The 15,803-nt window shown below is 37.7% G+C and overlaps 1 protein-coding gene across 3 annotated transcripts in view; it reads right to left on the bottom strand.

Moving 5' to 3' along the window:
• The window catches only part of KDM3B (lysine demethylase 3B), a 59,340-nt gene that overhangs the window by 40,319 nt on the left and 3,218 nt on the right, over positions 1-15,803 (bottom strand). For all 3 annotated transcript variants that reach the window (XM_079915695.1, XM_079915694.1, XM_079915696.1), the window contains exons 2-4: positions 5,777-5,944; positions 2,863-2,976; positions 74-179 (exon numbers count right to left, since the gene is read on the bottom strand). In XM_079915695.1, coding sequence (XP_079771821.1) covers positions 74-179; positions 2,863-2,976; positions 5,777-5,944 — 388 coding nt within the window. The remainder of the gene's footprint in view (positions 1-73; positions 180-2,862; positions 2,977-5,776; positions 5,945-15,803) is intronic.

Below are 15,803 nucleotides of genomic sequence, written 5' to 3'. Positions count from 1 at the left end.
CCCATTCTATCACTTTCAACACTGACCATACACCTGATTCAGAATTCAGGGACAGAGGACCACCTGTTCTTACCTCGGCTAAATATCTCTTGCAGCTTTTGGTCACTGATCAAAGCATTAACTGTTTCTCTCAGAGCAGCGTGTTCCAAAAGAATCTGGTTTTGGCTATCTGTTCCCATCTGATAAAGATAAAAGAAGAAAAAACGGAATATTGAAGTAAGTACCAATAATATCTAACCAGAAGAGAAAAATTATACCCCTGAGGAGCTCTACATCAGCATTTGCCAGAGAATGTTCCATAGAAACCTAGTCTCACAAGATGCTCTACAAAAGTTAAGGATGCTAGGGGAATTCCCTAGTGGTCCAGTGGTTAGGACTCCAAGCTCTCACTGCTAAGGGCCCAGGTTTGATCCCCAGGTAGGGAACAAAAGTCCCACAAGCCAAGTGGTGTGGGCCCCCCCAAAAAAGTTAAGGATGCTAGGATCATTTAGGTTTAGGAAATATTATACCCCCATTGAACAAGGTGGGGGGGGGTTAGGGACACCAACTGCTTCCCCACCCCATGCAGTCAAAAATCTGCATATAACTTTTTTAAAAAAAAATATTTTCCCGACGTTTATTGGTTCTACCAGTTTGTGGTTTGCCTTTGTGTTTTCTTTTCTTTTTTAATAAATTTATTTATTTATTTATTTTTGGCTGCATTGGGTCTTCGTTGCTGCACGCGGGATTTCTCTAGTTGTGGCGAGCGGGGCTACTCTTCGTTGCTGTGTGCGGGCTTCTCATTGCAGTGGCTTCTCTTGTTGCAGAGCACCGGCTCAAGGCGCGCAGGCTTCAGTAGTTGTGGCTCGTAGGCTCTAGAGCGCAGGCTCAGTACTTGTGGCACATGAGCTTAGATGCTCTGCGGCATGTGGGATCTTCCCGGATCAGGGATTGAACCCGCGTCCCCTGCACTGGCAGGTGGATTCTTAACCACTGCGCCACCAGGGAAGTCCTGTATTTATTGATACCCTAAGTTTATGATGTCTGTTTACAAGATGAATCATCTGTCAGTACACTACATCAAGACTGCCTCATATAATACAAAACACTAGATGTTATAAGTATTAGTAACACTAGATATCAAAAATGAAAAGATAATGTGAAAAAAATTCGTATTAATTTATAGGTACTGTATTTACTGAAAAAAATCCACATATAAGTGGACCCGTGTAGTTCAAATCCGTGTTGTTCAAGGGTCAACTGCATACTATGTCTTTCTGCATACGACAGTATATTAAAGGCTCTGAGAAGACATGTAGGAAAAAAACATGTTTAGGTCAGCGTTTCTAAACTTATTTGACCACAAAACATTTTATTCCATGTAAATCTTTTTGTTTATTTTGATACTTATCCGACATTCACTGAGTGCCTATTCATATAAGCACTAGGATTACGAGATGAATAAAGCAAGATTGATGAGAGGGTGTGAGGCCTAATGAGGGAGGAAGACATATCAACAACAAAAAAATCATTAATATTACACAGAACACAGTTCAGGAAATACTGCTCTTGGCTGCCTCAATAAGACAGCAAAACTCTTGGAAGTCTCCTAATTTTTTTTTTTTTTTTTTTTTTGCGGTATGCGGGCCTCTCACTGTTGTGGCCTCTCCCACTGTGGAGCACAGGCTCCGGACATGCAGGCTCAGTGGCCACGGCTCACAGGCCTAGCCTCTCCGCGGCATGTGGAATCCTCCCGGACCGGGGCACGACCCGTGTCCCCTGCATTGGCAGGCGGACTCTCAACCACTGCGCCACCAGGGAAGCCCGGAAGTCTCCTAATTTTTAACCTTCAGACAGTAACCCTTACAAGTGAGAAATAAATATTGTCCTCCATAAATTCTGAAACGCTAACTCAGACACTAGTTTGTTTAAACTACTAACTTATCCCTTTTTTTGTAACTAAAAATATACCTAAGCTCTTCAATATTTAATGTTGCTTGGAACCAGCCCAAATTCCCAGCTTCCCTGCCACAGACGTAAGTATAGGACCTCTTAGACTCAAGTTATAGAAGCAGCCACCTCTGGGAAGCCATCTCTTCTGAGGAAACCCTTAGAGTTGTGGTCTTAAGTGGTTTCAGGGTTGGGTGGGGGTGTGTAGAGGAGGAAAGAAGCCTCAGCTACCAAATATACTTTTCAAGAGAGCAAAGAAACTTTAAAAGGTACATGGAATTACTGGGAGGAAGAACTTGATTCAATGTTAAAAGAAAAGGGGACAATATAATTAATTGACTTATACTGCCACCTGTGCAGACTGATGATAGCCAGACCAATACATTTGACCTCTGAGATAATCATGGGGTGTTCTGTGGGCCCCTCAACCCAGCCTTTCCAAGATTAAACTGATGTTTTATCCTCCCTAAAATGTTGCTTTTTCTATTATTCCATCTCTTTGAAAGCATACACCATCAACTGTGGCATCCATGGAATTGTTTTACTCCATTGTTCTCATCTGGGCTGATTTTGCCCCCTCTGGAACAACTGGCAGTGTTGGGAAACATTTCTGCCTATCACAACTCAGTGCTGGCATCTAGTAGGTAGAGGCCAGGGATGCTGTTAGACATCAAACAATACACAGGATAGCCCCCTATGAAAAAGAATACTGACCAAAAATGTCAATATCGTTGAGGCTGAGAAACCTTGGTTGAGACTGTTGAGAAATAATATTAAAATTTTAATCTAAGATTCCCACCATTCTCTGTAATTTTATAACGATATTAAAAATATTATCTGAAATAAAAAAGGAGGGTAAGCACCCTATTTATAATCAACAGAGAAATTAGCAAGGAGAGAAATAAGTTTAGGACTAGACCAAGTGTTAAGTACCTGGAACAAATGCAACCCATTAGCATCTGACAGGAAACGAAGCTCTCGATCCAGAAGGTATTCAACTGGAACCACAGAACCCAAACCGAGTTTATCTACTAGGGGAGTGAAAGTCTGTGAAGTACAATGACAAGAAATTGATTAGAACTTGGAAAAGGAAATAAATAACAATTCAACTGAATATCTAACTGCAGAGAAAATATCCATTATTAATGTATCTTTCACCCCAGTAAATATAGATAAGCTAAAGCATAAGTCCTCAGAGACATTCCCAACCTAGTATCTGCCCCTCAAATAATCATATGAAGCCAACCAGAGCATAAAGTCAGTTCAATACTCTTATTTACAGCTAAAAAGGACAAGAAGAACGGGAAATTCCTCATTCTCTCTAGCGATCTGACTAATCTTGTCAGGCTCCAAGAGGGCTAAATTACAGTAAGTTTCCAGAATGAAGAGTCACACCATTATCATCTCTGGAACTTCTGAAACCTTAATGAGATTTCTAAAATGATCAGTGGTATAAATATGCATGGGCAAATTCACATTACTGTTTCGTAAATAAACTGCCTACTAAAGTCACCCAGGGACCCAGATCCATTTGAGCTTCTTCTAAAAGTTCAACTAGAAAGTGGTCTTAAAAACAAATGAAAAAAGACAGTTCAGTAAGTGATGATATGTATAATCAATAGGTTAAGAAGTTTTGTTTTGAATATTATTTAATTTGGTTAATAACAGGAGAATTAGATTTTTTAAAAAAATCTATTTATGCCTACACTTTGCTAAAAGAACAGATAGAAACAAATGGATACTCTCAGAATTAAATTTTACAGCACTATTTTGTCTGACTTCAGAAAACAAAACTTAATAATTAAAAAAAACAACAACAAAAAACTTTAGGGAATTCCCTGGTGGTCCAGTGGTTAAGACTCCATACTTTCACTGCTGTGGGCCTAGGTTCAATCCCTGGTTGGGGAACTAAGATCCCACAAGCCATGCTACATAACCAACAAAAGCAAAAATAAACAAGTGGGACTACCTCAAACTTAAAAGTTTCTACAAGGCAAAAAAATGATCAACAAAATGAAAATGCAACATAAGGAATGGGAGAAAATATGTGCAAATCATATATTTGATAAAAGGTTAATATTCAAAATATATCAAAAAAAACCTCAAAAAAAAAAAAAAAAAAAAAAAAACCTCATACAACTCAAGAGCCAAAAACCCCCACAAATATCCCCAGCTGACAGCCAGCAAGGAGACTGGAACTGAATTCTGCCATAAACATGGGAGGTTAGAAGAGGACTACCTACTATAGATGAGAACATAGCATTGCAAACACCAATTTTTGCCTTGCAAGATTCTGAGCTAAGAAGTAGGACACAAAGTGTCTGTACTTCTAACTTACCCAATTAATAAATGGGTATTAATTTAAAATGCTAAAAACAAAACAACCCCCCCCCCACAAATAATCTGATTTAAAAATGGGCAAATCACCTGAATAGACATTTTTCCAAACATAGATGAATGGCCAACAGGTACATGAAAAGGGGCTCAACTGCACTAATCATCAGGGAAATGCAAATCAAAACCACAATGAGTAATCACCTCACACCTATTAGAATGGCTATTATCAAAGACAAAGATGACAAGTGCTGGCAAGGATGTAGAGAGGGGGAACTCCTGTGCACCATCAGTGGGAATGTAAATTGGTGCAGCTACTATGGAAAACAGTATGGAGGTTCCCCCCCAAATTAAAAATAGAACTACCATATGATTCAACAACCCTGCTTCTGGGTATTTATCCAAAGGAAATGAAATCATATCTTGAAGAGATATCTGCAACCCCATGTTCACTGCAGCAGTATTTACAATAGCGATGACATGGAAACAACCTAAGTGTCCAGTGATGGATGAATGGATAAAGAAAATGTGGTGTACACACACACACACACACACACACACACACACGAATATTATACACAATGAAATATTACTGAGCCACAAAAAAGGAGGAAATCCTGCTATTTACAACAACAGCTGAATCTCCAGGGCATTATGCTAAGTGAAATAAGTCAGAGAAAGACAAATATGGTCTGATTTCAATTACATGTGGAATCCAAAACAACTGAAATCAGACATAGAGAATATACTGGTGGTTGCCAGGGGTGGGGGAAGTGGGGGAAATGGATGAAGGTAGTCAAAGGATATAAACTGCAATAATAAGATGAGTAAGCTGTGGGGAGCTAACGTATAGCATGGTGACTATAGTTAATAATGCTGTACTGTATACTTGGAAGTTGCTAAGAGAGCAAATCTTAAAAGTTCTTACCACATATGTGTTGTGAGAAGCAAATTAGATAATATGTAGGAAAGTACTCTATAAAACAGTGAGATTATTATACCTTATTGAGATTATTAAAGTGTTCTGCAAAGTTAAAAAAAAAAAGTTCTTACCACATACACAAAAACCTATGTGAGACAATGGATGTGTTAATTAACTTTATTGTGACAATCATTTTACTATATATAAAAAATCATCACATTGTACACAAACTTACAAAATGTTATATATGTCAATTCTATCTCAAAAAAGCTGGAAAAAAATAAAATAGTTTCTATGGAAAAAAAAGACTTTAAGGATTACAAACATTGTTTCATTACATAACTATGAGAAAAGAAAAGGTAAAAAATTATTTAGAAACAAAGTATCAAATATTATCTAATACAAAAAGTATGGGAAGACACAGGAGAAAAGATCTCTCCCAGTTTTTGCTCTGGTAACTTCAGAATCAAAGTGTGTTAAGGACAAAGCCCTGGGAGTTTTGGGAATTCTAAAGAGTTCAGCTATTGGGTAAATAACATATAGAATAGGAATAAAGCCCAAATATGTTCCTAGCTAATAAAAGTCACTCACCAGGGCTGGCCATTGTGCAATTGAGACTCGAGTGCCCTGGACAAGGACTGGGTCCTTCCGGGGTGCCCATACTAGAGACCCTTCCAGCAAAAGTACAATAACTTCTTCAGCATGAACTTTAACCCAGGAGTGTTGCTTCCAGCTACAGCCATCAAATTCTACAAAGATCTGGAAAAAGAGATAAAAAGCCATCTTGAGGTCACATTTGGAAAAATCCCACACTATAATATAAAAACAAACACAAACCCCCTGTTTTGAAAAACTGACTAGGTAAAATTCTACTACCTTGTTTTTAAGTTCTTTTAATGGATTTCAGTAAAAACCAATCTTACTTCAGAGCCAGGAAGTTGGTCTCATCCTCACTCGGAAAAGAGCGTACAGATTTAAGGGGGCGTGAGTTATCTACAGTTAGTAATTTCTAGCTGTGATCCTACTGAGATTTACAACTCTTAGTTTCCAATTCACATCTAAGCACACTAGCTGGGGGCTTACTATGTATAAGGCACTATGCTAGGTTCAGGAATACAGAGGGGAATCTAGCACACTTCCTGGTTTCAAGGAGCTCACAGTCTAACAGGTAGGAAGAGAAATTTTTTATACTTCTACTGAAAATGACTGTGAACTTTTTTTTTTTTTTTTTTTTTTTGCGGTACGTGGGCCTCTCACTGTTGCGGCCTCTCCCGTTGCAGAGCACAGGCTCCTGACGCACAGGTTCAGTGGCCACAGCTCACGGGCCCAGCTGCTCCGCGGCATGTGGGATCTTCCTGGACCGGGGCATGAACTCGTGTCCCCTGCATCGGCAGGCAGACTCTCAACCACTGCGCCACCAGAGAAGCCCGACTGTGAACTTTTAAAATTAATTTTTAATAGGTTATATATACACGGTACACAATGCAAAAGGATAAACAATTAAAAAAAAAAAAACAACTCCCAGTCCCAAGTGTGGATTTTTAAAGTACCACTGACTGCCAGGAGTGATCTCTTATCTGCTAGCAGAGGCACACCGTTGTCACAATGCTTTGCTTCCTCCCAGAAAAGATACTCCACCTTTTCAGATATACTTAAGTAGAATCTTTAAAGAGTTTTTGAAAGCAATTCATATTAAATGAAACTACATTTTTCTAATAAATAGTATGCTTAGGTTTAACTTTTCCATATAAATTCTGACATTGGAGCATGTTCTACACAGCAATAAAAGCAATACATAGGCATATAGGTATCAATATTTAGAACAGATATATCTAGTGCCTAAAATATAGCTGGTTACAAAATAAAGGCTGGAGTATTTATATCCCACTTCATTTTCAAAGAATTTTAGTTGGCTTTTGGGAAACATATACAATAAGATGCTAAAATATCAATTAAAAAACCAGGGCTAAGCAAACTACAACTACAATTGTTGTAACAATTGTTAAAGTGTAAAAAGAGGGAAAACTTAAGCAGGCAATAGGGATCTATACAGCTGTATGACTGAGTGACATATGATGAATGATTGATTGATTGATTGACTGACTTGGCTCTGAGCTTCCTAAAGGCCAATCTGAAAATGGAGAGGTCAGTGGCATATTCATCACTGGCAAAAAGTAGAACACAAACCAGTTTCTCAGAGAAGCAACACTTTTCCAACTACTTGGCTCTACAAGAAATTTCTCACATGACACTCCCTAAGGCAGCAATGAGTGATGTAGGACAACATCAGAATCCCCACAGCAGTCATTCCCAACTAGGAATCACAGAGTTACCAGGAATATCTTAAGTACTAAGGGTACTAAGCATTTCCTGTAGACTAAATACTAGAGGTCTGGTACATGTGTCACCATCATTTTTCAAATATATGTAGATCATATAATGAATAAAGTTCAAATCCATTAGAATTGTTACTGAAGTCACAACAACTTTTGTCAGTATATTAGTTCCCATCCAGTCAAGCTAAAAATTAGAGTTACAACTATATGAAAATTTACGATACTTATACTTGAAAAGTGTGGAACCACTCAGTAGCCTAGCATTAGGCTTAATCTCTTCACAGGTAATAAATACTTGTGAATTGAAGTGCACTGCTGGAAAAGCTATTCCAGAAATTAAATTCATTATACAAAGCTCCAGTTTTATTATTTATATTATAACAATATTTTATTATTTATAATATACCAAGTAACCTTCATTTCTACTTAAAAAAAAAAATGATGGGAAAATAAGGCTCAGAAAGGGGAAGCATGATTTTACTGCAATACCTTTAACATGTGAACGGGAAAGAACATTAAACTGCAATACATTTAACATATGAATGGGCTCACTCATATATTCACATATGTTCTAGGGGAATCAAACACAACTTTAAGTAACTTACTGATAACTGGAAAAAGATGTATTCAAACTTACATTTAAGTGCAGACTCAGGCACCAGGAAAGGTAGTAATGGACAGAGCTTGGGGATTATGTTCCGGGAGGCTTGGATTTCAGTCTTAGCCCCACCCTCTACTAATCACAAAACTTGAGCAAATCACTCTCCCCTCCTCAAGTCTTGGTTTCCTCCCTTGTGATAAGACACACCTGTCTTACTTACCCTCAGAGTGGTTGTGAAGATTAAATAAAGTAATGGATTCAAAAGCACTTTGGTCAACTGCAAAGCACTACTTGGGCAATAACATGCCATAAGATAAACAGAAATAAAATAAAGTATAGGGGGTGTTCAGAGGCAGGAGAGATCACTTCAGGTGTGCAAAGGGACTGATATGGGCTGAGGTTAAGGGAAAAAAAAAGTCCCAGTCAAGTTCTAGGATGGCCAGGAGCTATAACACACTGGGGAAGGAGTGGGAAATGAGACTAAAAAGACTAAGAGTCAATGTGGAAGACCCCGAATACTGGGATAAAATTTGGGTTCATCCAGCTGCCAATGGGAGATGTGTGTATGTGTGTGTGTGGGTGTGTATATGTGCAATTGCCATTAAAAGGTTTCTGACTGAGGTCAAAATTGAACAAAACAGTTGGTTGTAGGACAACTCAGCTACTCAGTGGATGTAGATGGTTTAGAGTTGGGGGTGGGGTGGGGAACAGGGGGTGTTCTTACATGACCTAGAGTGGGAGCAGTGAGACTAGGAAGGAAGTTACTAGTGCTTGTGAGAATCGATGAGTCCTATCATCAAGCATGATGATTGGCTGGATATAAGGGTAAGGAAAAATTGAAAAATGACTTGGATTTTGAACCCGAGACTAGGAGAACAGTGGTCCCATTACTGTTCAGTGGTGCCATAACTGATGTCTGGAGGAGGCAATAGCTGAAAGACAGACAAGACCTTGCAAGCCATGAAAAGGAGCAGAGACTGTTGAAGCCCCAGGCGGAGTCTGACCCTGAGTGACACAGTACTCTACTGGGCATTACTTAGAAAACCGGAGGTTGAGGCTTCATGGTGCCTGACAGCTAGGTGCCATGCTATAGTTCTAATCTGCCAACCACTTTAAAAATCAACATACGAGGGCTTCCCTGGTGGCACAGTGGTTGGGAGTCCGCCTGCCGATGCGGGGGGCGCGGGTTCATGCCCCGATCCGGAAGGGTCCCGCATGCCGCGGAGCGGCAGTGCCCGTGAGCCACGGCCGCCGGGCCTGTGCTCCGCGGTGGGAGAGGCCACAGCGGTGAGAGGCCCGCGTAACGCAAAAAAAAAAAAAAAAAAAATCAACATACGAGTCACAAAATTCTAAGTCATACCAACACACAAATATAAGAACACACTAAAAAAATCACTGTACGAAAGCTGTAACGATTTTAATTCTTTGTAGATAAGAACTTGAACATTTAAAAAGTTAATATTCAGGAATCCTATCATCACACATCTGAAAACACCATGGAAAAGCTGAAATATTTGAAAGTCATATTTCACCTAATTTAAGGGCAATTATTTCCTAACCTGCCTGGGCAAAGGAATAAAGTGTTGAACTTGACAACCACAGTGCTATATGTTCTAGGATCAAGCAACAGCTCTAGGCTAATAATACAAATATGTTTTGAGAGCAATACGGAATATGGATATATGTAAACATGTTCTACCAGCATTAAGGCTTGTTTCTGGCCCTAGCACTGTGCTTCACCTCCTAGCTAGAGATGGAGGGAGTTAGAACATATAAGGTGAAGAATCATTTCAGGTCAAAGCACACAGAACATGAACTCTTAAAATGGTAGTGGCCAGGTCACAGGACAGAAAGAAGGGATATAAACTAACAAAAATCAATGGTGGTGGTTGGACTGAGTTAGAGATGGCCAAGGCAGGTTGATAATCTGGACAGAACAGAACTAAAACTTTGAGTTGATTTTTTTTTAAGTCTTTTAAAAATTTCTACTATTAGAGTAAAAGCAGCAAATACTACTATACATTGTACAGCTAGAACCCAAGGACTAGATGTGTAAAATATTTCTTTAGTTAAGAAGAGTTAGCGGTAAAACTCCTGCTTTCATTTCAAAATCTCTTTTATGGTCTATATGTGATGTACATTCATTTGAGTGACATTAAAATGAAATAAAATTTAAAAAAAATCAAATAAGTTAACCTAAGTTTGAAAAAAATCAAATGATAGTAATCTGAGTAATATAGACCTCCATGTTTATCACATAATCATGTAATAATCAGTTTGGATTCTGGTTCTCCCTAAGGCCATTCTTACTACAATTAATAAAATTATTCATTTATTCACTCACTCAACAAAAATAGAACGCCTCAAAAATATATGTGTGTGCGCACGTGTACGGCACTTGCCAGGGCTAAGGGTATCAAGGTGAATAAGGAAGCACTCAGCAGGAGGGAATAAAACCCTAGATGAGCCAACAGAGAGGTATAGAAATTATTAAAGAGTTATGTAATAAGGGCAATAATAAAGACTGAACACGCTAGAGAAGGCGTCTGCCATGGTAAACTAGAAAGGTTTCACAGAAGAGGTAGTAGTATACAAGCTGCATCTCAAAGGACAAACTATATTCTTCTGGCAGAGAAGGGAGAGAAAGACTTTCCAGCAGGTGCAAAGGCAGAGAAACTAAGAGCAGACTGAGTGTTCTAGAGAAGGATTAGGATAGGAGAGGTAATAGTATTTTAGCCTTACCAGTAAATGTTCCTTCTTTTTTGTTTTTAAACATATTATTTATATAATAACTTTTTTTTTTAAAGGAAAGAATTAACTTTGGGATCAGTTGGAAGGGAACTCATAGAGGCAAGAAACTGCAGGCAGGGAGACCAATTATAAAGTGATAAAAACCCAGGTAAAAGATGTAAAAGGCCTAAACCAATAAGACTGTGTAAATGAAAAACATATTTGAGAAATTAGAGATAAAAATAACAGGATATGGTGATGATTGTGAGAGGGTAAGGAAAATGGAAGACTAACTTCCAAGGTTCCCAAATTTTCTTTTCCAGTTTTTCTAACTACATTCTAAACAAAATATGAACTCTGTTACAAATGATATTACAAAACTGGTACATCTTGACAGCCACAGTGGGGAATGATGCATGTCTAGAACACTGCTGTTTTCAAGCAAAAAATAATTTTCCCTCTATGGTTCCTTTGATCAAGAGAGAGATTTCTAACAATTAATCCCATTTTTTTCCCCTACTTTCTAACAACCTCAATAAATTAAATGTTAAGTACTTGAGTACCACAGGAATAACCTGAATAAAAACTCAAGCATATAGATATATATGCTCTTAGGGGTAGAGGTATCACAAAGATCTGGATTTGCATCCCAACATCCCTTATCTGTGTAACTGGGAGCAGGTTACTTTAGCCTCTTTGAGCCTTACTTCCTTTGCCTATTAATACGGACAGTAAGTACCTCAAAGAATTATGGCAGGATTAAACGAAATAAAGTAAAATGCCTAGCAGATCTTGGGCTCCTGATAAACATGCATTCCGTAAGCAAACTCATACTACTGGTCAAAATATAAACTGGTATGACTTAAAAGAAAAAAAAATTGTCATATATCAAGAATCTTAAATATGTGTATACTCTGTGTTTCCATAATACCACTCCTGGCAATAATCCTAGGAAATCACCCTAAAAACAGAAAAGGCTTTATTCACAAAAAACGGTCATCAATGAATTATTAATAAAGCTTAAAATCTGAAGCAATTTCAATATCCAATGAAAGAAGAACAATTAAATAAATTATCCAGGTTAAATAAATTATAAGATTTTCTTAGAGAGAATTGTTTCCCTTTCAGGTACGAAAGCACCTGAAGCACATGTTAACTGTGGAAAATACAGAAAAGCACAAAGAAAATTAAAATCACCTATAATACCAAAGTTTTTGGTAATATAGGAAAATAATTGCCACATTAAGTGAAAAGCAAAACTCAGAACTGAAAATACAGTACGAATTCAACTTTTAGCAATTCTAAAAAAAGATTAGAATATGTATCAAAACATAGCAGTTTTTAATGGGTTATGACACTATAGGGGCTATTTTTTTTACTTATATTTTTATTAAAATAATTTCTACATTTTGTATACTAGGCGTGTATTACTTGAGAATCAGAAAAACAAAACATCTAATGCTTCTAATCCAGCAACTCAGATTTAAATCACAAAAACCAATGGACAATGTACTTTGGATGGGGGTCCCAAATATAAATCCAAACATGTAAAGAAAAAAATTGGTAGTCGATATCAGTAAAAATATACAAAAGAAAAAACCTTAAAGATCAAGTATAAATACCTTATAACTGGGGGCCACAGAGTAGAAAATCCATAATAAATCAGAAGTGAAAATTAACCTAATACTGACTTCTAAATATGCTATTTCTTAAGATAAGGTGGTCAGAGAAGGATTGTAAAATAATAGTAAAAAATGCATGTGTTCCCTGTTCTTGATGAACTTAGAATCTAGTAGGGGAGATAAGCTATATACCTTGTTATGTATCTATATAAAAAAAAAAACTGTGATAAATATTCCAAAAGAGGTATCCACAAAGTGATAAAGGAGCAAAGCAAAAAACACTCTGGGGATTTAGAAAGGCTTTATAAAGGTGAAAGAACCTAGAATGGACAGGCTTTCTTTTCTCTTTATAGGATTTCAATGGATGACAAAATCAAAAGCAAAGTGTAAAGGCGGAATAAAACAATGGAAGCCAGAAAGTACTAGGAAAGCAGAGGATCACCAAATCAGGACTGCTCACTGTAAATATTCTTTTGGCAACACCCTACTTTCCTTGTCTGATTCTGTGCATGACAAGGATCTGTCTTATCTGTAATTTGGTCTCTTGAGGAGACCAGGAGGGGGTTCTGTGCAGATCTCTGGATAGGTTTATCTCCTACTGTAGGTTAATAACCTTACATGTGGATTTACAAATCAGTCTCCAATTTGGTTAGTGGGAATCAGTCCCCTAGAGCCTGATTACCCGTGAAGTCACATAAAAAACCCCCAGAACTCCTGCCTTTGTAAAACTGAGAGAGTTAGCAGTATGAGTCACTACTAAACAATCAGGCAGGTTTTACCCAACTACAGAACAAGGGTAAAAGATACTTTGGCAGTAGGGATAGTGGGGTGGGGAGGGCTTAAAAACCACCAACCTGTCAAAGGCAGCGGAAAACTGAGAAGCAGCAACAGGTGTTGTGTCCCCCAGGCCTTGTGGAAGCAAAGCCTACAGGAACCCATTCCAGCTGTTGCTGAGAAAATCACTAACAGAAAACACCATGTTACTTACAGGAGCAACTAAGCCCGTGGGCCACAACTACTGAGCCTGCGCTCTAGAGCCCACGAGCCACAACTACTGAGCCCTTGTGCTGCAACTACTGAAGCCCTCGCGCCTAGAGCCTGTGCTCCCCAACAAGAGATGCCACCGCAACGAGAAGCCCATGCACCACAAGGAAGAGTAGCCCCCACTCGCTGCAGCTAGAGAAAGCCCGCGCGCAGCAACGAAGACCCAACACAGCCATAAATGAATGAATGAATGAATGAATGAGTGAATAAATGAACTAGGCAAGTGATTACTAAAGGAGGGAATGAGCCCTTGGCAGGTGGGGAGTTAGTGAAACAACTCTAAGAAACAAATGCATAAATTAACAAGAAAAATCTGATTGTGTAGTAAAGGGAGAGGCTGCTGGACAAAATGACCAGTGTACAGTGTGATCACTGGTGGACATATGGTATAGTCTTGAAACAAAGAGAATGTAAAGACAATAAGATAGAGGTATTAAAAATTACATGCACATATAAAATAAGACAAACTTTAGAAAACAACTATATGAAGCACTTGAGTGCCTAAAAACCTCAACAGTGGCTCAATGTTTCAAAAATAGACCTCCTGCTGTAAGAGGAGAGTGCAGGTGAAAAGCGTGAGTAGAGGACCTCACACTTAAACGTTATATATTCTTTTGTACAATCTCATTTTTATTTAAAGTTCTCTAAACCACACACTGATCCACAAAACATATTCTATTGACTTTAATAAACAGTATATGATACTATAATATTATTCAGATTTTTATTTAATTTTGGAATTATATGCAAGAAAAGGACACTTAAGGATAATCATTAAAAGCCATAATCTCCTATTTCAATTAGGGCTTAAATTCTGTGTTTGAACACAGGTTGAGAATAAATTATATTGGATTGTACACTGGAAACCTGACTATAATTATTACATTATATAGAAACAAAGTAGAGAGGTATTTTAAAGTCCACCTAATCTGAAACAAAGAAGAAACATTGGAGGAGGAGGTTAAAAAAAAAAAGGTGGGTAGGCTTCCACTCCTCTTAGAAGACTCCCAGATGGAAGAAACATGGTACTAGCCTGGATACTGCCACAATTATTACATTATCTCAAATCAAAGAAAAGGAGTATTTTAGAGACCACCTTTCCCCCAGATAAAGATAAAAGATTAAGGGATTAAAAAAATTACGGCAGATATGCTTTTACTCCTGTTGCAAGTTCTGGACAGCTGAGATAGGTAAGATACACATTCAAAACAAATCAGTGCTACTAAAAGCATCATTTAATTCTATCATACAGAAAGAAAAGGATGGTTTATTTAATAAAGTTGGTGCTGCCCCAATTGGTTACTACTCAGTAGGAAAAGTTAGATTGTCCATCACACATGCCACTTACAAAAATATTCCAGATGGACCAGAGATCTAAAGGTAAAAATAAATGAAACACTAGAAAGAAAAGCTGAAAAATATTTATATAGGCTCAAGGTGGCAGGGGGAGGTCCTCTTCCCAAGCAATTAAATCCTTCTTAGAAGCCATTAAGAAAGGTCTAAGAGATCTGATGATACAAACATTTTATTTTTCTGTGCAGCAAAGCAACCCATAAACAGTTAAAAGACAAATGAGAGAAAATACACACTTGACAGGTAAAGGGGTTAATGTGCTAAATATGCACAGAACTTGTACAGAATAAGAAAACTTCCATTTTTTCAAATACGCAAAAGATTGGCATAAATAACTCATAAAAAATGTAAGAGGCCAATAAACATAGAAAAAGATCAGTAGTCATGAAATGCTAGATACTATTTTTCGCCCATCAGATTGCCAAAAACAACAAAGGCCAATGACACCAGTGATGGCAAGGATGAAGGGAAACAAGCATTGCCTGAATGCTGGTGGGAGTATGAAAAGCTAAAATCTCATAGGAAAATAACCTGGCATTACCTAACAAAATAAAAATATATACATGTACTCCTTAACCCAACAATCCTGGATAGCTAAACTACAGAAATAAAACCATGATTACACAAAGATATATGTACAAGTATATTAACTGCAGCATTGTTTGTTAAGTGCCCCAAATTTTAAAATACCTTGAATGCCCATCATAAAGGATACATCCATTCTATGGAATATAATGTAGTTATCTAAAAGGATGAGTAAGAGCTACAGGTACTGATGCCCATGGTCTAATGTTAAATGGAAAAAAGAAAAAAAGCAGGCTACAGATATTGTGCAGTATGATACCATTTGCTAAAAAAAAAAAAAAAAAGCAACCTTTTGTAGAGATATAAATGTTTTCATACTTTTTTGTACCAGTATTGAGAAAGGCGCA

The sequence above is a fragment of the Stenella coeruleoalba genome (genome assembly GCF_951394435.1).
Source record: "Stenella coeruleoalba genome assembly, chromosome: 3".
In the NCBI taxonomy this organism is placed as follows: Eukaryota; Metazoa; Chordata; class Mammalia; order Artiodactyla; family Delphinidae; genus Stenella; species Stenella coeruleoalba.
This window is presented reverse-complemented; position numbering and strand designations above follow the sequence as displayed.